Source organism: Dromaius novaehollandiae, chromosome 1, assembly GCF_036370855.1.
Source record: "Dromaius novaehollandiae isolate bDroNov1 chromosome 1, bDroNov1.hap1, whole genome shotgun sequence".
In the NCBI taxonomy this organism is placed as follows: Eukaryota; Metazoa; Chordata; class Aves; order Casuariiformes; family Dromaiidae; genus Dromaius; species Dromaius novaehollandiae.
Window position 1 is genome coordinate 191,036,505 of NC_088098.1, and position 26,238 is coordinate 191,062,742.

Genomic DNA, 26,238 nt, shown 5'->3' on the forward strand with positions numbered 1-26,238 from the left:
CAATATGATAAAAACAAATTATTTTGATTCTAGATCACCTCACCAAAAATGTTTCAATTCTACAAATGAAAAGTAGCAATAAAAACACAGGTGAGGAAACCACATACTCTATGGGGTTAGAAAAACTCCTCATGGGTGTAATTAATGGGAGACTGGTGGGGAGAGTAAGGAGAAGGATATCTATTAAGTAGTATTATTCTATGATTTTTTTTTAAGATACAAACAAGTACAGGCTATCATGGGCAACTACTTCAGTGCTTTCAATTCTAATTGCTTTCAGATAGTAGGGGCTGCATATAGAAGTCTTGCAAAAAGATAAAGAACATAGATCCATGTCACCTCCCAACAAGAAGCAGCAATTTGGAACATGATAACTTTTGGGCTGTATTCAAAAAGATTTTAAGACAGATTGCAAAGATGAATACTTATCCAACTGAGACTGAAGATATTTAGATAAAAAATTATTATCAGAGCTATAAACATTATGCAATAGATGGAACAATTCATCTTGCTTTTTGCACTCTTTTCCATTTTCACTTTTTTTTCCCCTATTTTCGATTCTACTACCTTGTTGTGTGTAGCAGATAACCATCAATTCCTGGCTCACATCTCCACTTCTTCTGACTGGTATAAACAATTCACCAATATCTTCTTCAATAGTATAAGTGGGTTGAGGAATAAAGACAGTTGATTCTGCAGAGAACAGACGCATTTCTTTACGTTGTGTTATGGCCTCAGAAAGACACAATTGAAATAGCTAGAAGCATCTTAGTATATTCTGAAATGCAACAAATAACTTGAATGTATCAGTGATAGAGCTAAATTTTAAGAAAAACTTGGAGGGTGAGAGAAATAGAGTTTCTTGGTCTTTTTAACTATCAGAAATAGAAAATAATATCAGATCACTAGGTCTGATCTCACGACTTCCTACAAAGTTTGGAAGACTGGTCCACAAGCTCTAGTCTATTATTATTTCCATGCTATTTCATTAGCTATTAATCATAGAAGTATCACTACTGTAGCCCACATACAGGCAGTGGTAAGGTCATTCTTTAACTTAGAACATTACGATAACCATGGCAATCATTTGGCACTGAGGATGCTTATAAAGCCAGATTTAGCACTTGCAATCTTATTTTGAGTAAGTGTGCTGGTACAACATTGATGACAATAGGGATGAGATTCAACTCCAGACTTGAACATCTGACTTGAGTCAGCTAAGTGTTTACACTCCTATTTTATTCAGTGTAGATCTAGCCAGTACAGTCAGCGGAGTGTGGAGAGCAATCTCCTGCTAAAACCTATCAGGCCCAAGAATGTCAGATCCTATTTTTCAGGAAAACGCATTTTTAAACTCTTTCATTATTCCGTACTCATACAAGCAGATGACTGTGTTTTATGCTGTCTCTGAGATTCAGGATCCATTTTGTTCTTGTTTCCTCAAAAACTCAGGAACAAAGAACAGTTATATACAGAGCACCTTTATAGTCCCAGTAGTGTACTTACAATCTAATTAAGGCTGCTTTAATACTGAATATAATTCTGCATAATATCAAATCAAATGGTATCTGCTGACTTGCACAAAGCAAATTATTTCATTATTTCAGAGTACTGTGCAAAGAATTTTCTGAAAAATGTAATGTGATTTCTTTGAAGGGATGTTCCAGGTTTTATTCCTCCAACTGGAAAATACTACTAATTTTGACTGAAGGTCAAAAGCCTGCCTTAAAAATGCTGTAATTCAGGTTTGATAAGATCTAGACACTTTCACTATTGCAGCAAGTCAAAAATTCAATATGAAAAAACAGAAAAAAACAACTTTTCTGTTTTAAAGTAAAAACAGAAGGTAACATTAAAGAATTCATCTCTCCTTTTATGTTTCCCTTTACAATTAAGTTGATAAAATTAAAAACTTTATCTTTCGAATAAATGCAGGAATGTGATTTGTTCTGTGCTTCCTGTCTCTATTACAATCATCCAATTCTGAATAAAATCACATTCTAAAAGTTTAACAGACCTTATGAATAACATAAAAGATCAGAGAGGAACAATCTGCACCACTGATTTTAAACTTAAGGCTGAATCTCTATTCTCCTCAGCTAGCATATGAAAACACATCCTTATTAAATCTTTTTTTGGCATAAAACATTAGCTAATTTCCCCTACACCAAAGGACTGGTACAGCTTCCCACATAAGCTATTTTGGTATTAAGACTGCACTATTCAAATCAATGAGTTTTAAAGTCAGCTTCACTGGAAAGAGGATAAAACTCTTGATGGTTCCTATTCAGTTAGTATCTGAACTTGTTATATCTGGCTTTTTAAAAGATGATTAGGAAACTAAATCCTTCCCCTCAAAGGGCTACATATATTTTCCCTGTAGATACTCTTTGATTATGCATTTGATTTTTTCCTATGCAAATCTATTACTTTGCTTATAAAACTACTGCAAATAAATTACTGCAAATTTTCTGGGACTATAAATATTTTATTGTGATCCATGAAATAGGAAAATCTATTGTTGGCATTAGGAAGCCTCAGGCTATCCTGATTTGTCCTATTTCATGGACTAAAGGTTTTATATACAGATCTGATACATTTTCAAGCCATTTCTGTCTCACACACACTGCGTTTCATGTTAAGCACTATTTGTCTCAGTGACTAAATATGGCTGTCAGATAACTTTTGATTTAACTTGCATTTGTACTAGAAACTAAAAAAATCTGACACAGTTTTCCTGCTCAGTCCTCTTCAAATGTTAATTAGGAAAGTCTATATAAAACAAGCTGTTACGGTCTTCTATCTCTTGAAAGATTCCTTAATGACATTTTTGTGTGATCATGGCCCACAGGTTCAAGTGTCTGGCTGCAGTTGAAAAGCAAAGCCACCAGACTGCAACCAGAGCACATACTTTTTTTTTTATAGTTTTTTTCTTCACCTACATTTAACTGTCACTTTATATGTTCTTGACACCTCAGCTGTCAAATGTTGTCCTGAATGCAAACTATTTGGACATGCACACTTCCTGCCTTTTCTCTTCCTATACTGTGGCTAGGGCTGAAGTAACTTTTGCAGATCTCCAGGAGAAGGGCAGCCAGAAAACCTACGCTAATTTTGTACGTATCACTTATGTTCAAACCTGTGTATCAGCAGGTGGGAGAGGAGTCACCTAAGGCAGTATCTTTGCCCAGGTCATCACCTGCAAAACAAATTTAGTATAGTTGCTCACCTCAGCTGTCAGTCAAAGGCAGCTTGTGGGAGACAGCAGGCAAGCACTCAGTGAAATAATGTGGTGCAAAGACTGTGGTACTAGAAAGTGAGTGCTCATAACGTAACAAAGTACTACACAGCTGTAGAAACTCATGCCTTGACGTGGTGTAGCGTCCCTAGCTTGGAGCTGTACTTGGGCTATTGAACTTTGCCTTTACAGAGATTCTCAGCTTGATAGTAAGGCCTAACTGATGCAACTAGTCTGCTTCAAGACCCAAAATGGTTTGGGGTCTACCAGCTTAGACTTTCCTGTATCACTCTCTCTCACATGAATTATCATGGCAGAGTAAATTAATTAGCCTCCAGCCATCTGTGCAGATATACTCTGTGTTTGCAAACACATTGGTGTCTTCTGAATTGTTGATCCTCCTGAGGTTAGAACATTATATGGAGTTGAATCTAGACCAGTAAACGCCTAAAATCTGTAATGTTTCTTTCTATAATTATTAAATACTATTCTGCTTTTGCACCCAAATCTAACATGAAATTTAGCACTCTATATTTAAAAGAAATGTGAAAATATAACTATGCTTTGAGCAGTCTGCATTATTTGAAAATACATGTAGAGCAAATGCACTTCTGAGTTAACCAGAATGGCTTGTAATTATCTAAATGTGACTCCTCAGATACTGAGAGAAGAGTATTCAAATCCAGGATGGTTTTGGAGCTGGAAACAGCAGTTTTACTGTTGATTCTTTAATTCCTACAGTTTATCTTTTGGTATACGCACACATTAGCAATACAGTTCTGGAAAGGTTCTTACCATCTCCTGGGTCAATAATCTCCACTGTAGCCACATCAGGAAATTCGAGGACTGCCATGACAGGCTCAGAAATAACAATTTGAAAGGACTCCGAGTGTTCATGTTCACCGTCGCTTAAAATCCGTACTCGCCATGTAGCTAAGGTTTGGCCAGGGTTAAACTGCACCTGCTTCTGGGCTTTTCCTCTGAAGTCCTTATCTTTCTTGGCAGTACCATCTTTGGTACTAATACCTGCCAAAACCGGAAATTTAGATCATTAAAAACATCAGTTGTATTTTTCTCTCATTACTTCAGCATTAAAAAAAAAAAAAGAAAATTTAGAAAAATATACTTTTCCCAATTTAAGACTGCTCAAGCTAACCCTGTTCCTCTATCAATTTTGTACTGGTGTCACAAATGAAGGTGAAAGCAGATTGATTAACTTAATTAAAGGCAAAAGCAAAACTAACTACTAGAAAAGCTCTAAATTCTCTGAGCTGACTGGCAAGTTTACATTTCTAAAATGGCTTTTCAATGATGTTTCTCTCCTGGTTCAAGGCTGTCTGAAAGGCCTTTGTGCAAATCAGACAGTCCTTTAGAACTGTCCCCAGTTCATGCATCTGGCTTCTGTTCCAACCACACAGCACCATCTAAATCTAAAAGGTTCTCAAAAGAATTCAAAAATCTATCCTGTTCCTTATCTCTTTCTTCCAACTGTATCATTTAATATACTAAAACTTACCACCTCTCCCTACAAACTGCCTTTCTCAATTCCTGCTTGCTTCTCCTCCTTCATTATAGCCAGTATTTTATATAACCTCTATATCCTTTCAGCCCTGCATACGGATCAGAAAGGCTAGTAAGTATCTTAATCAATATCTTCTATGTTCTTTTCAACTCTAATTCCATTTTGCAGGACTGAGGTAGTCAACCAAAGGCAAATTATTCAAATTTGTTATTCTTGCTTGTCAGTTCTCTTTTGGGAGCTGGAGTCAGCTGAATTCAGAAAAATTTTGTAAGCATTGTTATTTGAAAGTCAGAAGTCAAATCAGTATTTGTTAACCAGTATTAGAAATTAATTTAAACCACACATTTAGACTTTATGCAACTTTATGTTTTGCTTATCTCTATCATTCTTTTACTTTCCTTAAAAGAAATATATTATCAAAGTTAATTTACTGTTCAAAACAGAGCCTTTTAAGTTAGATTCATTTAATTAATCCCTAATTCCTGTAAATTCCCTAGCTAGATAGGTGGCCTAACTACATCTCAGTACTTGGAAACTCAAATTCTGTTTCAGAAAGAGACTTAAACAGAACCCTCATTTCTAAGGAAGAGCCTCTGCTTCATACCAGGTAAATGCTTACATAATTGCACAGTATCAGCCTCAAATTGAGTGCCTTTTCTAAGCAGTGTAAGCCTACCAGGAGTTTTGACTTGAAAATGTATAAGATGCTTTCTGGTACAAATGCATCAGCAGTGGGGATGCAGAAGTAACAGAATGGGAACAGATCCAGAAGCTAGAGATAGGTGTAAGGTTGCAGAACATGATAAGACAATCTTTTTTCACCTTTTCACTCCCCAGACACTGCAAACAGCTTTCAACACCTCCTGTATCAGTCCCAATTGTCTGCCAACATCGACTGAAGAAAATGAGCTTACTGCTCATGCACATACTGGTGACAGCTTAATCAGCCCAGCTCACCACTGGTTTATTTATTCACAGCTCAGCGTTTTTTCTTGGAAAACGAGGTATGACAATTGCTGTCAAGTTGCTACACACATATTTTCTCATTATAGAGAAAAAAAATCCAGACAGGAACTGTATTCTGTGAAACAAATACAATATTGGTACCAGACCTAGGCACCTGCTCATAAAATAATCCCAAATTGTACAGGCAATTAGTTAGCACTGCTTTGTATTAAAACTTTTCACTTTATTCATAAGACTTTACTTTAAGACTTCACTTTATTCATAAGTTAAGAGTTGCACTGTTTTTTTAATAAAGGTGTGCTACAGCTATGAATACTGTTTATGGATGACACACTTACAGGTTTGTATACACGGACACATATACAGCTGTACAAAGGGATGTTCAGTCCTTTCAAAATACTTCTTCCTTCTTGGCGAAAAGTGGACAACAACATCTCAGACTTCTTATGTCGGTTTGTGGGAATATAGTGGCATAGTCACGTAATTACAGGAGACTGGCTACGAATCTAACGAGATTTCTGAAGGCACAATGGTACTTTGGAAATTATGAGTACATATATATTTGCTTATTTAAAAACAGTTTTTAAAATCTGGTCCTTTTTCATTTCAATATTTTTAATATTGTGCTTTGTTAAAAAAGTGGCAATATACTGTATTGTCAAATGCATTCCTTTAACAGGAATTCTACTGCAGTAGGAATTGCGGAATTTGACTTAAAAAAAAAAAAAAGAGCACTCCATACTGGGAAATCTGTTCATCTATTTAAGTTCTGAGATATTTCTTATAGGTTTCTTCATAAACTATTCCTTAGTTGTAAATATTTTTATTTTCTTCTGATTAATAACCCTTAGCAAATGTATTTTTCTTGTTCTGGTGCTCCAGTTTGAACATCATCATCCCTAGAAATTTTATATTTTTTAGAACTCTTTTAAATCTTAAACTCTCAATTATTCATTTAAAAATACTTTGATACTGTTCAAAAGTATAAAGAGCCTCAACCTCCAAGCATGCTATTAGTAATTTCAGCCCCAAAAGAATGTTTTCCGTAGACTGCACTTGCTGTCCTCAGCTGCTGCTGTTTTCTACCGGCTGAAGGCAAGCCAGCCGGAGGAACTTTCCCTTAGGTCTTCACATTTGGCAATAACATCTTTGTTCTCACATGATCTACTAAGAATCTGAGATATATGCAATACAGCAAACACCTCAAACACCATCTAACAGAAGCATAGCAAGAATACATTTCACTCTTCTGTTTTAATCACGTTCTGAGTAATAGAACTTATATATATGCTCCAACTTGGCTCAAAACACATATATTCCATTACCAGAAGTCATAAACTTGTTCTGCTAGTAAACAAACAGTTTGTCATAAACAGAAACTGAAGTATTTTCCACAATTGCATCATGCAAACGTTGATATTTCTAAACACTTCCAAAATGTACTTATTTATAAAAGAACAATTTGTTGCACTATTCTTATTTTAACTTTATAAATTTTGTGCATTCATTTTTATAATTTTTATATTTATACTCAACTAAATATTATTTAAATGATTTAAATATTTTTAAAGATTCAATGTAAATAATGAAGTTTTTTTAGGAGAAATAACATTCTGGGGAACTAATTAGAATGACATGCACTGTAGTGAGCTTCAACTCCATTGTTGATTAACCAGTTCTGTTTATAGGATCCTTTTCTCCTAATATTGAAGCCAACAAAAATTTTAATGATTCAAACCCAAGGAAGAAGAACTGGGTCTTGGGCTGCTAAATCAAAAATGAATTGCAGAAGACCACAAAAAGGTACATGTGTGAAAATTTCATCATATAATTCAAGAAAGCATATAATTAGCTTAACAAAAGATACTTGCTTTAGTAAATAAACATACCACTTTGTATTTAGCTTGTTCAGCATTATACACCAGTAAAAGGATAAAGCTGCATTGATATATTTTCGGAATTAGCTTGCCAGCCACTTATAGAAGCAACTGATAGGACTGGAACTGAACTTACTTATAAAAGAGGTTTCTCCCAGGTAACCTCTCCGTTTAAGAACAACATCAAAGTGTTTGGAGTCTTCATTTACTAAATAATATTCCTTTTCTAAGGAGATCCATGCCCAGTTTAGGCGAAAATGTTGATTCTTCAGCTTATTGCCCCCTGCAAAATGAAATGATAAAGGTATTTATTTATTTTTCCTTTTTGTTAAATGCTATTTTGTTCTTTTGAGATTAACATATCCTGTATCCCAGATGAGATATATATCCTAGCTGGCCATTACAGTCCAAGCATGGCAAAGGTTTGAAACCAAGAAACAAGAACTCAGTGTACTCCTGATGTACTTGGTACATATAGGAATATATTTTATCTTAGATCTTTATCTCAGTCACATTCAGTCCAAAGAATGTTAGTTTTCTATGAATTCATGCAAATACATTTGGGATCCCTTTCCTAAAAATTATAAAAATTGCAGCTGATCCAAGGTTCTGCAGAACTGTATTTCTATTTCCAAAAGATACATTACACAAGGCAACATGTGGAACTTCCTAGATGTGATTAGACTGCCTGAAGCACAGGAAGGCCCTTCTTATCCTGAAAGATCGGAGATGATACCTACCATCCTTTGGTAAGAGCAAATTTCAGAGGGATTCTATTTCAAAACTGAAAACAGAATTAATTCCTGCCACATATAAAATTAACCCATTTACCCATATAGAGTGCCTCTAAAACTGAGGATTTTGTTCACTAAACCGGTCAATTTCTAGTCTTATTAGGTTATAGATTATACATCAGCTCTGTATGATACAACATATTTATGACATAAGTTTCATATCTTACTAGGAAAAAGTTTCAACAAGATTAAGTTTCCCTGATACATGCCACACTTCACAGCTAAGGTGTTGCCCTCCTAAGCTTACATGCTTGTAACTGTTGGGTTAATCACACAAGTGTGATTGCCCCTGTCATTAAAGAGATCTGGAGAGACACAAATGCTTATTGGCATTCTCTTTGTGATGACCTGCCTTCATGGTATCATGAGTGCCCCAAACTAATTGAGATGCTGAGATGTATTTTGCAAGTTAAATTTTCAAATAGATCAAAATGAGTCCACAAGGCTTTTTTTTTTTTTTTTTTTTTTTTTTTTTTTTTTTTTTTGTGGGCACACCTGTAGCACCACAATCCTGGAAAGAGAGGTAACTCCAGGGATCCTTTCCTACGTCTCTAATTTAGCCACTGCACAGCAGCTTTCCTGCAGGCTCAGTGAAGATGGATAGTTGTTGTGCACTCAAACACTGAGAATTGAAAACTCAGTAAAGCAGTATGCTCTGCTGGGGAAACTGAATGGTGAACATGTACCATGGGCTCTAGGTGATAGTTCTTGACGTTGATGGCAATGCCATCAAGCGGAAGATCAAATTTCCTCTCCAAATGATGGAAAGAACCTTCACTGTACTTCTCCCCAAACAAAAACGCCCATATATTCATCAGCAGAAGCTCATTTTTGAAGCCCGAGCAATGCAGGAATACGGGAAGTATCATCCAAAGTTTTGGAGGGGATGATTTGGAAGCCATTCAACTCCAACTGCAAAACACTGAGTACCAGCCTGCAAACTGAGCACGTCTCAGCCTAATGTTTTGCCCCCAGCAGAAATGAAGCTGCTGTGTTTACATTTAACATGATTTGTACAACTGTAAAACAGCAATAAGTGCTTATTAAAATGGCAGAATATAAAGATTTTATCTTAGTCTAAAAAAAGCATTACAGAAACAACAAATGTAAACAGATGGCACTCTAAGATCCAGCTAAAAAAGCCACTTTTTTTTTCCAGTTTGTAAGATAAGAGCTGAAAAGAGGTAGCGCTCATTTCACTGGCTACAGTATTTGTACCGAATATAGCAAACTAGATTAGCACATTTCTGATAAAATATAGCACTTCTTTACTTTCTCATGTACACATTACCACCATCTGCTTACTAGTTTTCCAGAGTAAAAAGGCACTTTTTGTCAGTGTAGGAATTCTGGATGCCACAGATAATAACAGCGGGGCCAGTCAAGTTCTGTGCATCATTCCATTGGGTGTGTTTGCCAGCGCTCAGGAGAATGCTATAATTTCTGTAGCAAGAATAAAATAAATTGTTCAGCTCACTGAAGACAGATGTTTCCTCAGCAACTGTCTTTTGTGAATGCTGGCTTGTGTGAAAGGATGTAGTCTGATTCCCTTCCCACAAGGTGCTGCTACAGAACAATATTTGCTCAGGTAAGTATTATCTGAAATGTGCAAATAAATCCCTTTAGAATGTAAGACTTTCGTACAAAAGCCAGTGAATAAAATAACTGAACAGCAGAGAAATATATCTAAGTATTTCAGTTCACTCATGGCTTAACTACTGGAGGAAGAGGCAAATGTGAAGGCTGGCTTTCCCTTTCCAGTTTCTTCGATTTTATTCTCTTGAACAAATACGCAACTTTTTCATCTACTTCCACTCTGCTTCCAAGATAAGCCTCTCTATTTCTTTATGGAGCTGACTTGTCCACTAGAAAAGAAAAACCAAACCACCAAACTTGTATACTCTCTCCAACATAAAGGCAACAGTACTATGAAAATGAAAGGAGGGAAATGGTCATCAGAGTGTTATGCTGCACTCCTTGCCCTGCTTCTTTCTGTTCTTTTCATCTTTATTGTTACAGAGAAAGGGGAGCCTTACAAATTCACATACCAAAAATTGTATTGAGCACTACAATAAAACCACCAACCATAGTGTTAGCTAAATCTGTACTTACCTTAGCTTAACTATATTCTATTAACTCAGTAAATAGCCGTGCCTTCGCATTAGTTTCTTGGGACAAATGCGAGAGAATAATTTTTGTCTGTTTATCTAGTGAGAAAAGCTATGTGTATGTGTACCACCTTTGAACACACTGGCCAGTTTAAACCTAATTTGACAGAGGGATAAAAGCCTCTAAGATATAAAAATAAAGAAAATTGCCTGACAATTAGAGGACAGAGAACCTATTTCTAGCTCTACTGAGAAAAAAAATGTTGCTTCAAGAGCTCATTTCATATTAGAAATGAGAATATCAATGACAGAGAGAGAAATTATAAATACCCTGACTGAAAAAAAAGCATCTACCAGAGTTTGCATTGTTTTAGATAGAAGAGATTCCAACCATAAGACAAAAAGTCAAAGGAAATCTGGCATCACTCATTCCACTGCACAAAGAACTAATGGTTTAAATGTGTTGTGGACACAGGCACACTACCTATAGCTCACTTACACACATCTCTTATGTTTCAGTTTTAGTGTTTCAAATAGTTCAGACCTAAATGTGATCTATATTTGCATTTAATTGCATGCCTTGTCAAGCTCAAAACACTGGTATATGGCAAGACATAGTACCTCAGAATGGTGCTTAAGGGCTTTCCAAAAAGGAATGGATGACCATCTTATCTTAATTGCTGTAATTGCCTGTGTGCGTATATTTTCGAAGTAGATACCTTGTAGTAACAAAATACAGTATTAACAGCCCACCTATAGTTCAGGAATCATTGTATAGCATAACTACAACCATAGCAAGACATCTTAACACATCATGTACTTCCTCCCTCTTCCTCCAGCTCTTTCCAGTTCCTGCCACTGTTTGTTCATTTGTTGCCATAGACCTGCAGCTTTTCCTTTTTGGCTCAGAATATCTGACCCCACTGGACGCTCCATTCAGACAGGGTTACCAAAACTGGCACTACTCTGTCCTTTCCCTTGCTATGGATCTCCTCACTGTAGCAGGTACATGAAGCATCTGAAAAGGAAAATCCACTTCTGAACTTGAGCTCAGCCTGCAGTGAAAACAGAGATATAGAGGACAGAAAAGAAATCTTCCATCTTTAGACACCTGTTTCATTTTTTCAACCTCTGACTGGCCTCTTTCTTCTGTGTCAAGCCAAGTTAGTTACTATGTACCCGGATAAAGTTACTTTAACAGTTTTATTAGAAGTAGAATCTGATGTGAAATGTAGAAACCTTTGTCTCCAATATTATGATTCCCCATTTAGTTGTGAAGCTCCCTGTTTCCAACCTCAGTAATTTTCATGGCTTTTTGATCCCCACACTATTTGGTAGTCACAATTCGTGGTTTGTATAAATATGTAGAACACAGATAACAAATAAACTTTATTCAATGCATTGGACAACATATTATACGCTATTTTCTCTGCTATGAAAGATCATCAGAAACAGCCTATCTTGTAAAACTGCCTTAATTTCATCTAGAAAAACTATTTGCAGAAATGAAATATGTAAGCAAGACCAGCAGGTAAAATCCTCCATTAAAATGCTTTAAATTGACTTCAGCCATGTGTAAGTTAACCTAATAATTTTATCCAATTAGAAACCCATTAAAATGCTTCATCTTTACAAGTCTTTCTCTAATGTACCGTAATGGAATCCAATCACTATAATAACTTAGTGAACTCTGCACTCTTCTGCGCTCTGTCTGCCACTGTAACTCAATATATTTGCAGAACAACCAAACCCAACCCCCCAAACTAGCCCCTAGTGATCAGGAACTAAAACAATGGTTTCTCTGACTTCTCATGAGAAAACACGCACTTCCCAGCACCATGGAATTGGCTTGCCTGGAATGTAATTGCTGGTATCCAATGAACTGCAGACAGTTTCCGTCTTTCAGTAGTTTCTGTAACCTTTTTTTGCTTCTGTTTCATGTCTACCCCCAAGAAACAAGCTGGAATGGCTGCGTTTGATGGTGCTCTGAGTAAACAAATGTTTGAAGTCACGTAGTAGAAAAAATATTTGAAGAATACTCTATAGTTGCTTTATCAGAAAAAACAGATGGGGAAGTGAGAAAAGAGACATGAATGGAAAGGCTAAACAGTGCATATTAAATTTTGATCCTTGTAAAATTCAGCTAAGCGTAACTAAGCAGGTCTCCAAGCACAGTCTGGAGATTCATGCTGGGTTAATTTAAGGAATTCCCAATTCAAGTTTATGCCCTGTTCTTCTGATGGAGATTAACCAGTTTCTGATTAAGAGATTAACCAGGTTCTCATTAACAGAAACTGTGGAAGCAAACATCCAATACCTCTTCAGTCACTGCATTTCATAGCTTTACAGCAGTTTCAGTTTAAATCAACCTCAGTATAAATTAGTTTACCAAGAGGCAGGGTACCTTCATTCTGTTGGCTGCACTGAGAGGCTATGGGCTTTCAAAGAGAAGAGCAAAACAGACAAATGAGTAGGGAAAACTTGTTACTGACCCTGGGCTGAATCACCAAAGATATATGCTGGAGCAATGCGTGTGGTTGAAAGCCTGTAGACCTATTAAGTGGTTAGCTTTGTAGCTGATTTCAAGGGAATCCAAAAGATCACCAGTGGGTTTGGGTTTTTTTGCTGTAAACAAGCTCTGCAAGATGCTGAACACTTATCTTCCCACTTCTACAGCTCCAGTTCAGGATGATGACTATGCAATAAGTTCATGGATTCAGAGGTACTATCGAAATGCTTATGCACACACTTATGTGCACAGCTGAATCAGTGTCCTTGACGAAAGGAAAGACATCATACAACCCTGAAAGTTCTTAGCAAGACTGAACAAACTAGAACAGGACAAATATTATTCAAATGATTCTTCTTCTGCTAATCCATCAAAAAACAAAGCTGTTCACAAAAAGACTGACTCTGATTAATCTCTCTACTGAAAGCACTGTTAGGGAAGAAATTTCATTGTTTTATACAGTCTGAGTCTTTTGGGTGTATATAGCTTTTCATATTAATATTGTAATAAATTTATTTTTAATGCAAAAAGTTAAAAAGTTCAATTCAAAATTTTCAAAATGAATACTTTAATTGACCTATGCTCAATTATTCTGCAAAATTTTTAAGAATTTTGACTTTCTGACCTAATTCTTCAATATTTATAGCTGGGGAAGATATATAGAATAGCGTTCACAGAATCACCTTAGCCAATACCTTCTGCAGACAGTCACACTCTAGAATTTGATACATCGCATTTCAAAGCACACATTTAAAATATGTCAGATGCAGCCTAGATTTTCCTTTAAGAGGGCAAAGAGTTTAAATGAAATTAGGGGTAAACTACAAGTAAACCACTGACAGCTCATTAGACACAAAAAGTACATTTTTTAGGCATTTCCCAGGAAATACAAATTGATAAATTCAGGAAGGAACAGATACAATACTTGGTCTATGCACATACCAAAGAGAAAATATTACATCACTTTAAAACATTGCAATGTACACAATGAAGCCACACAGGCTACTGTGAAGACAATGACAAAAAGATCTGATGTAAATCTCATTGACACAAGGAAAAGATCATCATACAGTTTATATGAAAAGATTTCTTTGGAAATTGAAGGTACTAACTGCCACAAGTAGCAGTTCCACAGAGAGTAGATTTACTAATATTTACAAGTCTGTTCTCATTAAAAATCAGAACTCACAAGGTTTTCTTTCCTGACGTACTTTGTCTCACTGAATGTCAAGAGGAGTGACATGGTCATAACAGAACACGCTCAAAACAACTCATAATCAAACTCTAATCTCTGGATACATTTACTATTGAAAAAAAACATAAGGAGACATCTAAAAGTGATGAAAGCAAGCATATTATGGGATCAGGACACACTACAAAATAATGCACAGCATGAATATATTATATGAAAGCCTGAAGTTATCCTGTACTGAATGAACCTGCTCTTGCCCAGTATTTGAGGTCAAACAGTCCTGGGCAGGCTGGTGTTCGGATGACAGACCTTTAAGGAACTGACAGGCACACACCAAAGTTCATGTTCTCTTGAACACAGAAAATGAAAAAAAAAAAAAACCTTTATTCTGTCCTGTTACTGCTTCTAAACTGATGAACAGGAAACAAAACAAAACAAAACAAAAAAAAGCATGCTATCTGTCTCCTGATTGATATTGCCTTGTTTGCTAGCCAGTTATGAGGGATTCATTTTAACTAATCAGCAGGTAGTGATCACTTCTAATAGCCTTGATTTGACAGTAATAAGGGAAAAGGAAGAGAGTCAACTGTTTGGGAGCCTATCCTCTCTTCTGGAGACCTAACTCATGTAATCAGGTTCAAGAGAAGCAGGACAAAACCCAAAATAGGGGATGGGCAGCAGAGGAAACATTTGGAAGGGGACAGAGGACGGCTGCAGAACAGCATGTCCTTCTAGACCTAGAAGTGGGAAGGTATCAGGAAGCAGGGCTGTCTGTAGACTGCTGTATTAGTAGCACTTCACTCTTGCTAAGGTTTGCTCTTGTTGTACAGATGAGATAACTCTGTATTTTGAAATGCTGTTTTATGTTATTCTATATTGTATACATAATGACCATTGCTCCTCTGCAGAAAAATTTTCAGAGCGGCCAAATTCAATAATTCCTACTGAATAATCACTACTGATAAGCAATATATTTTTGGTCAGGTTCCAGTGTAGAGGAACCTAATCAACTGGCTTCTGTTCCAGAACAGGTAAAGAGGAGACCTGTCACTAAGGCTAGGATTCATTTAATCTACTTTTGTCATTTAAAAGACAGATATTCAATTTAAGCTAGCTGTCTAGGCACAACCAATGGAAAGAAAAGCATCTCCAAGAACTATAGATATATCTAATAGGATGGAGTGGATTGCCCTCTGGAAGGGTCTGGCTCACTCCATTGATTGTGAAGGGAGGCTACAGAGCCAGACAGACTAGACATCTAACATTCAGATATCTAAAACTGTGATTTTCATGGGTGCACAAAGAAGACTCCTGAGAAAACTCCAAGATACAACTAGTCCTGAACTGGTGAATCTGCAAATTCAAACACTTTAAAATGCATCTTCTGAATATTTAAAAATAACAAAAAAATCTATTCGATTTAGAAGAATTATTGTCTTATTAAACAATTATTTCTGTGCTGTCATTAAACTGATAACCATTTTGTGTAACTAACTTCACATCAGAAAAATAATTTAAACTTTTTGAGTAGTAATAGAGAAAACCCAAACATACCCTCAAGCTGTCATGTCTATCATTAAACAATGCCCATATTACCTAAAGCAGAATACCTGTTTTCCTAAGGATCCAAACCCTGTGCCTCCCTCTGAAGGAAAAAAAAAAAAAACCCAACACCTGGATTAGTAAGATTTCATGAATGCATGGCCTGCAGCAACATGTAAATTTATTAGATCTCTGGCAACACATTCTTAAAATAAACTTAGTAGTCTTCAGGTTTCTGCTCACTAATTCCTTTTGTGGTGCCAGACAAAGACTTCCAAAAAGCTGGCTCCAGCTGAATCGAGAGCAAGGTTTATTTTATTCTATCAGAAAATAACGGGCCTGGCGCTCCTTGCTTAGATGCTGCCCCATATGGGACTTTCTTGTGGTTTATACCTGTAAAGTAGTGCCACATACCCATATTAGCTCACAATAAAGTTACTGTCATTGAACAGCCTAGTCAAAGTGTTAAATTTGAGGGTCAGAGGCTATTCACAGACTGAGACTTGAAAGTAATCAGTAAGATCAGAAATGTATACTGCAACCTCACAAATAAAAGACATTCTATTAGAACAGAAGCCAAGAGAAATATACTTACAATCAAAATATTATCTTACATATTGTATTATTTAAGAAATTCCTTTATTCTGGAGAAAAAATCTACTGATTTCCCTTTCTTTAAATCACACTTCCTTAATTTAGGCCCTACTACTGCAAACTCCTTCATATGTGCCTAATATTTCAATGCTTCCAAGTACTGAGTACGTGACTGGGTGCCATCTGAAACTGAGGTCCTTCATTTTGCATAATGAATTTGCAGTAAGTATTTGTGGCAAAATAACTGGTAAACTTCTCTGCTAGTTGAACTTTTTAACTCTGACTGTTAAATGTTGTCTTTTCAGAGAATTCCTTTCCATTTCAGATGACAATCCAGACTCAGACCTACAGCCTTAACAAAAAATGTATGAGAGAAGTATTAAAGACATTGTTGTTATTTGCAAAACCTAGTATGAATAAAATGGAACAGCTTTTCCATTTTAACTTGACTTCTGGACAGCCGCCTTCTTGTAACTGAATGAGCACCTACAGGAAAACTACTCCTTTAACTCCATGTCAAAGTGATTGAACTAGTATTTTATTAAGAATTTGCTTCTACAGATTTGAATTCTGGAACCTTTTCTGTTCTGGCAATACAACAAATAAAATGCCCGACTGACTAGAGGAGAACAAATGCCAGGCAGTTTCACTTTTAATTCATTTCAGATTAATTGTTCCAGGTAATCTTGAATACTTAACTTTAAATATTATTTGATTGGAGAAACTCCTTTGTGGTGGTTTTGATCCCTTTTAAGCTATGCCAACCCTATAACCTTTTACAAGTGATTTAACCCTACTCAGGAGGGGCAAAGTAAAAACATAGAAACATACAAAATAAAAACAGCCATTATTGATACTGAAAAAGACAGTAAACGGTTCCTTTTTAAACCATTGTAACTTTGCCTTAAAACATGCCTTGCAAAGGAGGTATTCAAAGATATTAGTTCAATAAATCACTTCAGTTTTATTTCTCCATTCTTATTTTATCTTAAATTCCTATGTTCCTAATACTGCAGTCACAGTGTATATAGCACAAGATGAGAAAAGAGAAAATTTGGGAGAAGCTCAAAATTTCTTCAAAGATTCACATCAAAGTGTAAAAAATCTGTCTAAATATCAAAATTAAGTACAGAAAAGAAAGTACTTCTGAAATCAGCTACAGAATCCAAATTCCAGAGTAGCATGATCACTGGGAGTTTCCCAAGAGAACAGCCCAGGCTCCACAGAAATATTGCAGAAGGACAGGGGACAGAAGTGACAGTGAAATTATGACAACTCAATCCTGATAATATATTGTTTCCAACACATTCTTTCTATCTCTTTCTAAGCATATGCATGTAATCTTTACTCGTGCTTTGAGACAGTTAAGTAATTAAATGAAAGCTGTCAACAGAAAAACTCCAGCTTTAATATTAAATTTAATTTGTGCTGTTACTAAAGTGGTTCTATGTTTTTAGCACACAAAAGATTTTAAAAATGAGTTTATTTAAATACTGTTCACATTTTACTCAGCTTTAAAAGGGATGACAGATTAAAGTATTATTCCGTGTCTTCAAGTACTAGCAAAATAGTGCAAAATACTGCGGCATCTTGATAATCGAAGGGGCATATTTAAGGGCCTATATTTATATTAGGTTTGGTAAAATTCTTTTTTATAAAATTACATATTGACCTTCAAATATCAGGGTAAGTTTTTGATGTGCCAAGCTGAAATATACTTGGCAACACCCAGGCTTCTGGGAAACCCTTGATCAAGATTTCTAAGACCATCCCCCCCCGCACATACTCAGAAATTAAAATCCTTCAGCTTTTTCCCAAAGGCAAGGGAGGCAATGCTTCCAACAGTGGCAAAGTCCAACTCCCACTGAAACTGCTGGCTATCGCGTCCAGGCAGCTAAAGGCATGGCTTGATCTGCAGTCCCAAGTTTACATATTTTCCCTCAGCTTTTGTACAGAGACGTGGGGAGGTGTGACTACAGCAGTTTTAACATGCCAACTAGCAGAAACGTTTCACATTATGGGAGAAGGTGCTCCCCACCCTTTCTTGAAAGGCAGCAGCTCAGCACTCTCCTGTTGGGACATGACCTCAACCTCCTGTACGTCGCAGCCACACCTGATAACATTGCTGGCACGTAGAGCACAGCACTTCCCTGGGTCGCAGCACAACCAGGGTGCTTGCGGTGCCCCTAGGAAAACTCCTCTCACCTCAGCCCCCAAAAAGAAAGCAGCAGCAGCAATCCCAACTGTGCTGATGAGATGGTGCTGACCTGTCAGCCCCTACCTCCTCCTTTTGGTTGGCCACGTTAAACTTGTGCTTTTTACATCCCTTCATGGCCATTCAAAACATTTATATCTCCTCCCCCCACAAAAAAATTTGATAGTACCTTTGCTACCTAATAGGATAGCTACTACTTGTAATAGGCAGCACCATGCAGGAGAGCCAGCCATGGACCTCAGGAGACTCATCCCACCAGGAGCACCAGGAGAATGCCCACAAGTGCAAGGCAGTGAAGAACTGTGGTACAACAAAGACAGGAGCACAAAGCCGAGGCGACAAGATGACGAAGCTCACCAGTTGCTCAAGCAGATTCAAAGAACGTCCCAGACAGAATCAGCCTTGGCAGCCCTCCTGCCAGATAATTTTAGAGGGCTGCTCAAATCCTCCTAACTAACAGTTGCCTTCAAACTACTTGTGAAAGCCTTACTGTTTAGGAAAGTGAGCTCTCCCTTGGATGACTGCAAGGGCACTTCTCTCCCTTCTTCCCTTGATTAGAGAAGAAAATTAGGCACTTATTTGCAGGATTGCTTCATTAGAAGTGTATGAGAGTTAGATGCATAATTTAGATTGACTGAGTTTCTTGCTTTGTTTAATAGGCCTGAACAGGCATGGATGTCAATTGATTTAATATGAGCAGACGGGACTGCAGAAGCATTTGTCTTCACCCAGATAGTTATGTAATTCATAAAGTGACACTGATGGTGGGGCCACTGTTTGACATACATGGAAAATGCAAATCTGTGCCCATCTATGAAAGCTGGATGATCAGCTGGTCAAGTTGACAGCAATCCACTACCGATCTTCCTGTGCAAAACAATCTACTCCAGACAAACGTATACATATTAAAGCAAGATATGGCAATGACCTGTTTAGAGAAAAATCTGAAATGATGTGTGATATATAATAAACCTTGAATCCTTTTAACTTTTACACATATAACTTTAGTCATACAAATGGCCACGCCCTTACTAATCAATTTGCTACCTGCTACAAGCTTGTCTGTGCTAGAAAAAACTTTCCTACTTTAACCCTTTGAAAGAATCAATATGGCCAACAGGTCAAAATCCTATCTTGCCACTTGGAGGCTGGATTCTAGCCTTAGTTTTCCAAAGTACCACTTACAGCATAACTTTTTAAAGAAGTTTGTTCTTGTCTATTATTTGTCTACCTAGGCCTCTTAGGCCCTTTGTTTGTAAAGTACAATGGATGAAAATGGTATATAAAATCTGAATACATAAAATCTGGCTATTATTTTTAAACTGCAGTTCCTTTCTTCTCTCTACCCCAAGCCAACAAGTGCAGATGTATCAGTGTAGAAGTGCTTATCAGTTCACGTTATTGATAGGACTAGTTCCACCTACTTTTGTATAACCATTAATATGTTAATCACTCCAGTTATTTTTTAGTTATCCTTCACACCGGAAGAGAAGGCAACACCACATGTAACTGTATGCACGTAACCATACGTAGTCTTTGCTCTTTAAGTTCTCCAGTCCAAACTCATCCAGTCTTCTCTAGCAAGTTTCATTCCAGTAATGATCTCGGATCTCTATTCTAATGTTTAACTCTGTAGGAAATCCGACCTGAAAGGGATTTCTTAGATCACTGTCTCCCATGGCCAAAGATAGCCAGGGGGTATAATCCTATTTCTCATCACAAACTTATTAATCTCTATCTCCATCTCTGCAAAGCAGAGACTTCTTGCCCTTCTCTCCAACTACTGCAGTTTGAACAGCCCTTCGAAAAGCGATGACTAAAACTGGACACTGCAGTCCAGAGGATGTCTCACAATTTTTTTTTCCCAAGCATCCTGACTCAAGAATATCAAGAGGACATATTCTGACCTTGAAAAGTCTTTATCCAAACATGTATCTAAATAATCCTGATCTTCTGATATATGTTGCAAATTCCTCAACTGCTGGAATTTGACCAATAGCTCTGTTCTTCACATACTCATATAGTAGCTTCTTGGAAAGTTAGTGAGACTAATAGTATAACATGATCGTGGGAAAACACCTTCTTTTCACTTTCTTTAGTTAATAAGCAACTTTCAGGGCAAGTTGGATAAAAGTCTTAATTTTAAAGAACAAAGCAGGGAGGGGTGAAATGAAACCTGAGAGTGTACTGTCTCAAAAACTACCTGTTCAATGAAGACACATTTGCTATAATTTAACTTGCAATGTGTACTGCCATTAAAGAGGTCTTTACTTGTAGTCTCCTTGTCCTTTTATTGACAGATATTTCAATTTACAATTAGCAACATGCCTTCATGTACCTTGGTACATGAAAATGGAGGCAAGATACAGCAGTGCATCATGCTAGAGACATGCAAGCTAGCTCCAAATGAGCCGGTATGTCTAGATGGCACAAAGTGTAATGCCACAAAGCTCAGGTCCTGCCAGAATCAAAGCTTTTCCAGTTCAGTGCTCTGCTTGCCCTACCTAGCCCTGCTGATTGCTGATTCCTGAGCTAGTTGATTAAGATCTACCTTGAGCAACTCAGTAAGGGATTATGCTGTTCTATAGATGGAAAAGCTTTATTTCAGCTGGTGGGAAACAAATGAATTGGGCAGTTTTTATCTTGGTTCTCTCAGTGTTTTTCCACAGTGTGCTCTACAGGTTGATAGATAAACTCTTCTCTTTCCTACCCATCTGTGACCATGAAAAACACTTTCTCTCTGGTTTGTCATCAGACGGCCTTCTTGTGGTAAATTCAGTAATTGCTTATATGGATATATTGGCAAAGTCTTCCATTTATTTTGAAGTTTTCATTTAACACTGTTCAACAACTAGAGACAAGCAAGGGTCCCAGAAATATTTGTCAGATAAATTTACAGCCAGTTTCCACACTTAAAAGTGTCCTCACAGAACATCCCCTTTTCTGAATGACTTTTTGATAAACAGAACAGCAGCTATTTAAATGTACTGGAGAACAGGATGGAAAAGCTCATTCCACTGCCATGGAACAGTCTAATTTGGACTATGATTGATCTTTTTCTTCCTGAGACATCTCAGAACACAGCTACTCAAAAATTGCTGGATAATGAGATTCATACAGTGCATTACATGAAAAAGATATAGCCTTTTAGGCTAGTCTTTTGCTCCCTTATCAAATATGCAACAAGTTCTGAATAAAAAAGATGTTATGCATAAGCGCATGGAAGCCCCACATAATGACAGTGATTTGCACTACATGTAGATATTACAGAGATGCTTATAACTCTGGTAATATTGCAGAAAAACATTTAAAGTTTGAACATATATGTTAATGGCTATGCTATATTTCAACTTTAAAGTAAATATGTGGTCCCTTCTTAAACCATGCAGATCTGAGCAAGGCTAGCTTTGTAACATCCAACTTTCCACTTTCTGGGGACTGATACACTAACTGACCTTAAAAGCCTTGTGTGAGAGAAAGCCTAAAATGTCTAGAGAAGAGTATTCTGTAGACATAACATCTGAAGTCAGACTTGGCATTAGCAAGTCCTTGTGCAAGTAGACTAGAATATATTGGCAGGGAAGTCCTTATATCTTGGGTGATTCTGCCATCTATGCACTCCTTTATGCTGAAAGATATGGTGAAAAGAAGCTATGGTGAAACCAAAACCGAGGACAAAAGAACTAAAGGAATTTCACTAACACTACTGTTGGCATATCTTTCATCATTTCTGAAACTGATACATATTTTTTTTTAATTAGGTAACTATTTAATGTCCAGCATCTGGAAAGCAGGAAGGCTGACTTCATTTTAGCAAGAGAAAATCACTGCACCTGTTTGTTCCTTCCAAATCTGAAAGTGTATGTTCTCTCTGCTCTGTTTCCTTAAGAGGGCGTATACATTGAAAATATTTTCTCCTCACAGATGGTCCTACCTGCCATTTTCCAAAATAAAACAACTGCCCTGCAAGGCATCCTTAGTGACAAAGGACTCTAAGGCCATTCATCTCTTTTGTGCAAATACTGTACCATAATTACAATTCTAATACTTACTCTCCATAGATTTTTTTTTTAATCTCACATACTTTATTATCAAACTGAATCTTAATTTCACTTTGCTCCATAATTCGAACTGTCTTAGTGTCAATCTGATTCAATTGATTTGGGTTTGATGTAAAATCCAGCCTTTGCAATAGCTTTCAACAAGATGACAGAAAATCCACTTATGGAGCAGTAAATCACAATAAAACATGACACAAGAAAGGAGTGTAGGGGAGAAAAGAAAACCATTTGAAAAAACAGAATAAGTCTGAACAGGAAATAAAATAATAGTTTCCTATATAAGCCTGATATCAAAAGAAAAGAAGAAAGTGTAACAAATACACCTTTGCCAGATCTAAATTATTTAGACCAAGTTTCATCATAGAATATACCCCTTCACTTAGTGTTCTAGTAAAACCACTGTTCGCAAAATTTTAAAAAAGAACAGATGTTAACATAAATACTGCAAAACTTTCTGTGAACTTCTGCTCCTGTGAACCCTGTAATCTCACCACCTATAAAGTGATCACCAACCAAAGGTCCTGGGGAAATTTTGTGAAGAAACAAGACAGAATCATAATATACGGTGATGGAAAGACAACTAAGTCTGATAGGATAGCTAGATGAAAGAGAATACATTTTAATGATGTTTTGAACACTGTATCATTAGCATCATCTCAACGTATTTTTATAAAGTGTATACAGAAACCTGAAGTATTTTTGAAATCAAAATAAATACAAAAATTAAAAAACATGCTGTTATCAAATTCCCCAAAACAGTATAAGATCTCCCAAAATAGATATTAAATAACAGTGGATATTTATTTTAGGTAAGCATCGTACATCTGTGAAAAAGCCTAACTAATGAGCACGATGTTTAAAAATAAGAATTACTCAGTTTTATAGCTCCAGATACTCATAACATATTTTGAAATCTCCTCTCATAAAATGAGACTCAGTGAAACACTTTCATATGAAATTTGAAGTGTAGGGCCAGACATTATTTATTAAATATATTGAATTCGAAGTGGCAAAATGATAAAACTTCTCACCACAGGAAAAGTATCATGTGCCTTCTCATAACTCTAAGAACCATGACCAGACATTCAATCTTTCTCTCTCCACAAAACAAACACCAATAAATACACAACATGAGGGAGAGGCAGCGGGAGGCATTCAGTGAGGAGATTTGCTAGAGTATCCTTCACCTTGCTGCAGAATTTGATCTCAGAGGTTAACTGTTTAGGAAAGTTTTATCTGTGTCATTGCAGAAGATAAAAACTGAAAAAGTTTAGATCCTTTACTGTCAAGCAATTTAGAGTATTGGGGTCAATAAGAGAACAGTATGTGAAAACTTTCATTATCTTCCTAGAAAATCTAAATGATATGTCAAGCAAACAGCTTACAGTACTTAGAACTCTTTCAGAGACATACCCAAGAAAGTATAAAACTTCTGACTGTGGTAAACCTAATATTTATATGCTTTAACCTTTACCAGAATATTAGTATTAACAGGAGATGAAAAATTATAAATGTTTACGTTTTTAGTTAATATAATTTCTACAATTCCCTCCACACTTAGCATACAGCAAACTTAGGATTTCAGCATACTCTATTTCTAACACCAACAGTGAACTCAAGTTCAGCTTTCATTTCTGTGGTTTGAATTTACCTGATAGGCAGTGTAAAATCCAATTATCAATAAACAACACAATATGGCTATCGATGTTAACACCGATGTTTCAAGTCACGCTTGTGTGGAACATGGAAAATATTATTAATGCTAAAGAACTTCACACCTGGTATATACAAATGATTGATGTGAACATTCTGATCATGCAAATTGAGCCTGGAGGAAGTGATGCTTGAATATTAACCAGGTCTCTTGGAACCGTTCAGTATCTCGGGCTCCCATACAGAATGAAAGATGAAGAACGTGGAGCTCATATGAATACCAAGATCTGTACTTTAGCTGCTCTCTTCTGTAACGCTTCAAAGCAGTGCCCCCTACATACAGATTAACTCTGAAAACACACGAGTGACTTTGTTCAGGATAGTACTCTCACTGATATCAAATCTATTCATATAGCTAAGTATGTGAATGGCTGAGCCAATAACAGATACTTGCTGGAAAATCCTTTCACTGTTTACTTATGTACTAGAGAATAAACACATCAATGTTACAGATATTAGGGCAAAAACAGGAAGAAGCTGCACTCTCCATCTGGGTGAGAAAGAATCTGAACGTGTTCTTTAGGTTTCTTTGCTCCTCTTGGCCTTGTTACAGTAAATGCAACTAACACACATACACACAATATAAACTTCACATTAACCTCTGGCACCAATTAAACTATCTCAGCATTTCATGTTTGTTCAAGTTCGTTTTAAATGCAGTGATGTTTTAATAGTACATGACAGTGCATGCAAGGGAATCACCATATTCTCTTGCGAGAAGGTCATGGAGGGTATGGAAACAATCTCAGATCTGACTCAATTTCACTGTTTTTTACACTAATCTGAGCCTACAATAAAGCAAGGCTTGCTTCCTGCTTACACAGTAACAGTAGGGGCACATAAAAATCTATCTTTAAAACACGTACACTTTGCACACAAAAGGTGATGGTAATCATTCCAGACACATAGGAAAATAGGTCTGCGAATGAAAAAAAAAATAGCAATAAAAACTGAAGGAGATTTATGCAAGTATGAGATACAGGGCCCCAGCATGATGCTTCAGTGCCTCACAATAAGAAGTAAAATAATCAATGTCTAGACCACAGGCTTTATTATTTTATCAAGTCATCTCACTAGTTGTTCTACTTGCAAGAACTTTATCACATATTTATCAATTTATATATTAGCTAACTACAGATTCATCTTATTGAACCTGGCATACTGGCTTCCATTATCATTTTTAGCTTTTTGATTTCTTTCATACAAACTAAAATGAATTAGTTTGTATTTTAAAATGCAAGAAATCCCATGAAATGTTTTCTGTATTCAGTTAAAACCCCCCCAAATATTAAACACATAATACAATTAGCTAACAAGGCCAACCATTCTGAAAAGACTCCAGCCCATTCCCTCTCTACTTTAAATGGGGAATTTTCTATTTGTTTCTGGCAAATATCAGACCACACAAATGGACGTTATACAACAGTCTAGTGACTGGAGCAAAAAATGTTGGAATTCCAGACTTCCCCAGAACAATGATAGAGACAGAATGAAAGCACCTTGCTTCCACCAACCCAGAAGCTCTAGTCTCATGTAATTAACATAATATTCACCAATTTCAGATGTGAAAAGGCTTCGGGGAAGAGGGCTAGTTTTGCAGTGGGCAGGACCTCAATACAAAATCATAAGCAAATTACAGGTTGCAGATCAGCATCAATAACATGAATGTTAACCTAAAGGTATGAAGAAGTCAGGACAGTCTTTGCCGTAATGACATTACATGCTTTCAGAGATTAACAGTATTAAGTATTATGGCTGCAGCTTTCCTACTCATCATCTTCTAAATTGTTTAATGTATCTTCATGCAGAATTTCACAGTCCTTACCAACAGAATCAGGTTCTAAGACTGTGATCAACTCTGTCTACACTTCAAGTCACTCCTATCTTCAAGAAAGGCAAGGAGGCGG

At 36.6% G+C, this 26,238-nt stretch overlaps 1 protein-coding gene across 1 annotated transcript in view; it reads right to left on the minus strand.

The window, feature by feature from the left end:
* FREM2 (FRAS1 related extracellular matrix 2) overlaps positions 1-26,238 on the minus strand; it is a 138,430-nt gene that overhangs the window by 57,698 nt on the left and 54,494 nt on the right. The window contains exons 3-5 of the mRNA XM_026108420.2: positions 7,740-7,886; positions 4,034-4,264; positions 568-693 (exon numbers count right to left, since the gene is read on the minus strand). Coding sequence (XP_025964205.2) covers positions 568-693; positions 4,034-4,264; positions 7,740-7,886 — 504 coding nt within the window. The remainder of the gene's footprint in view (positions 1-567; positions 694-4,033; positions 4,265-7,739; positions 7,887-26,238) is intronic.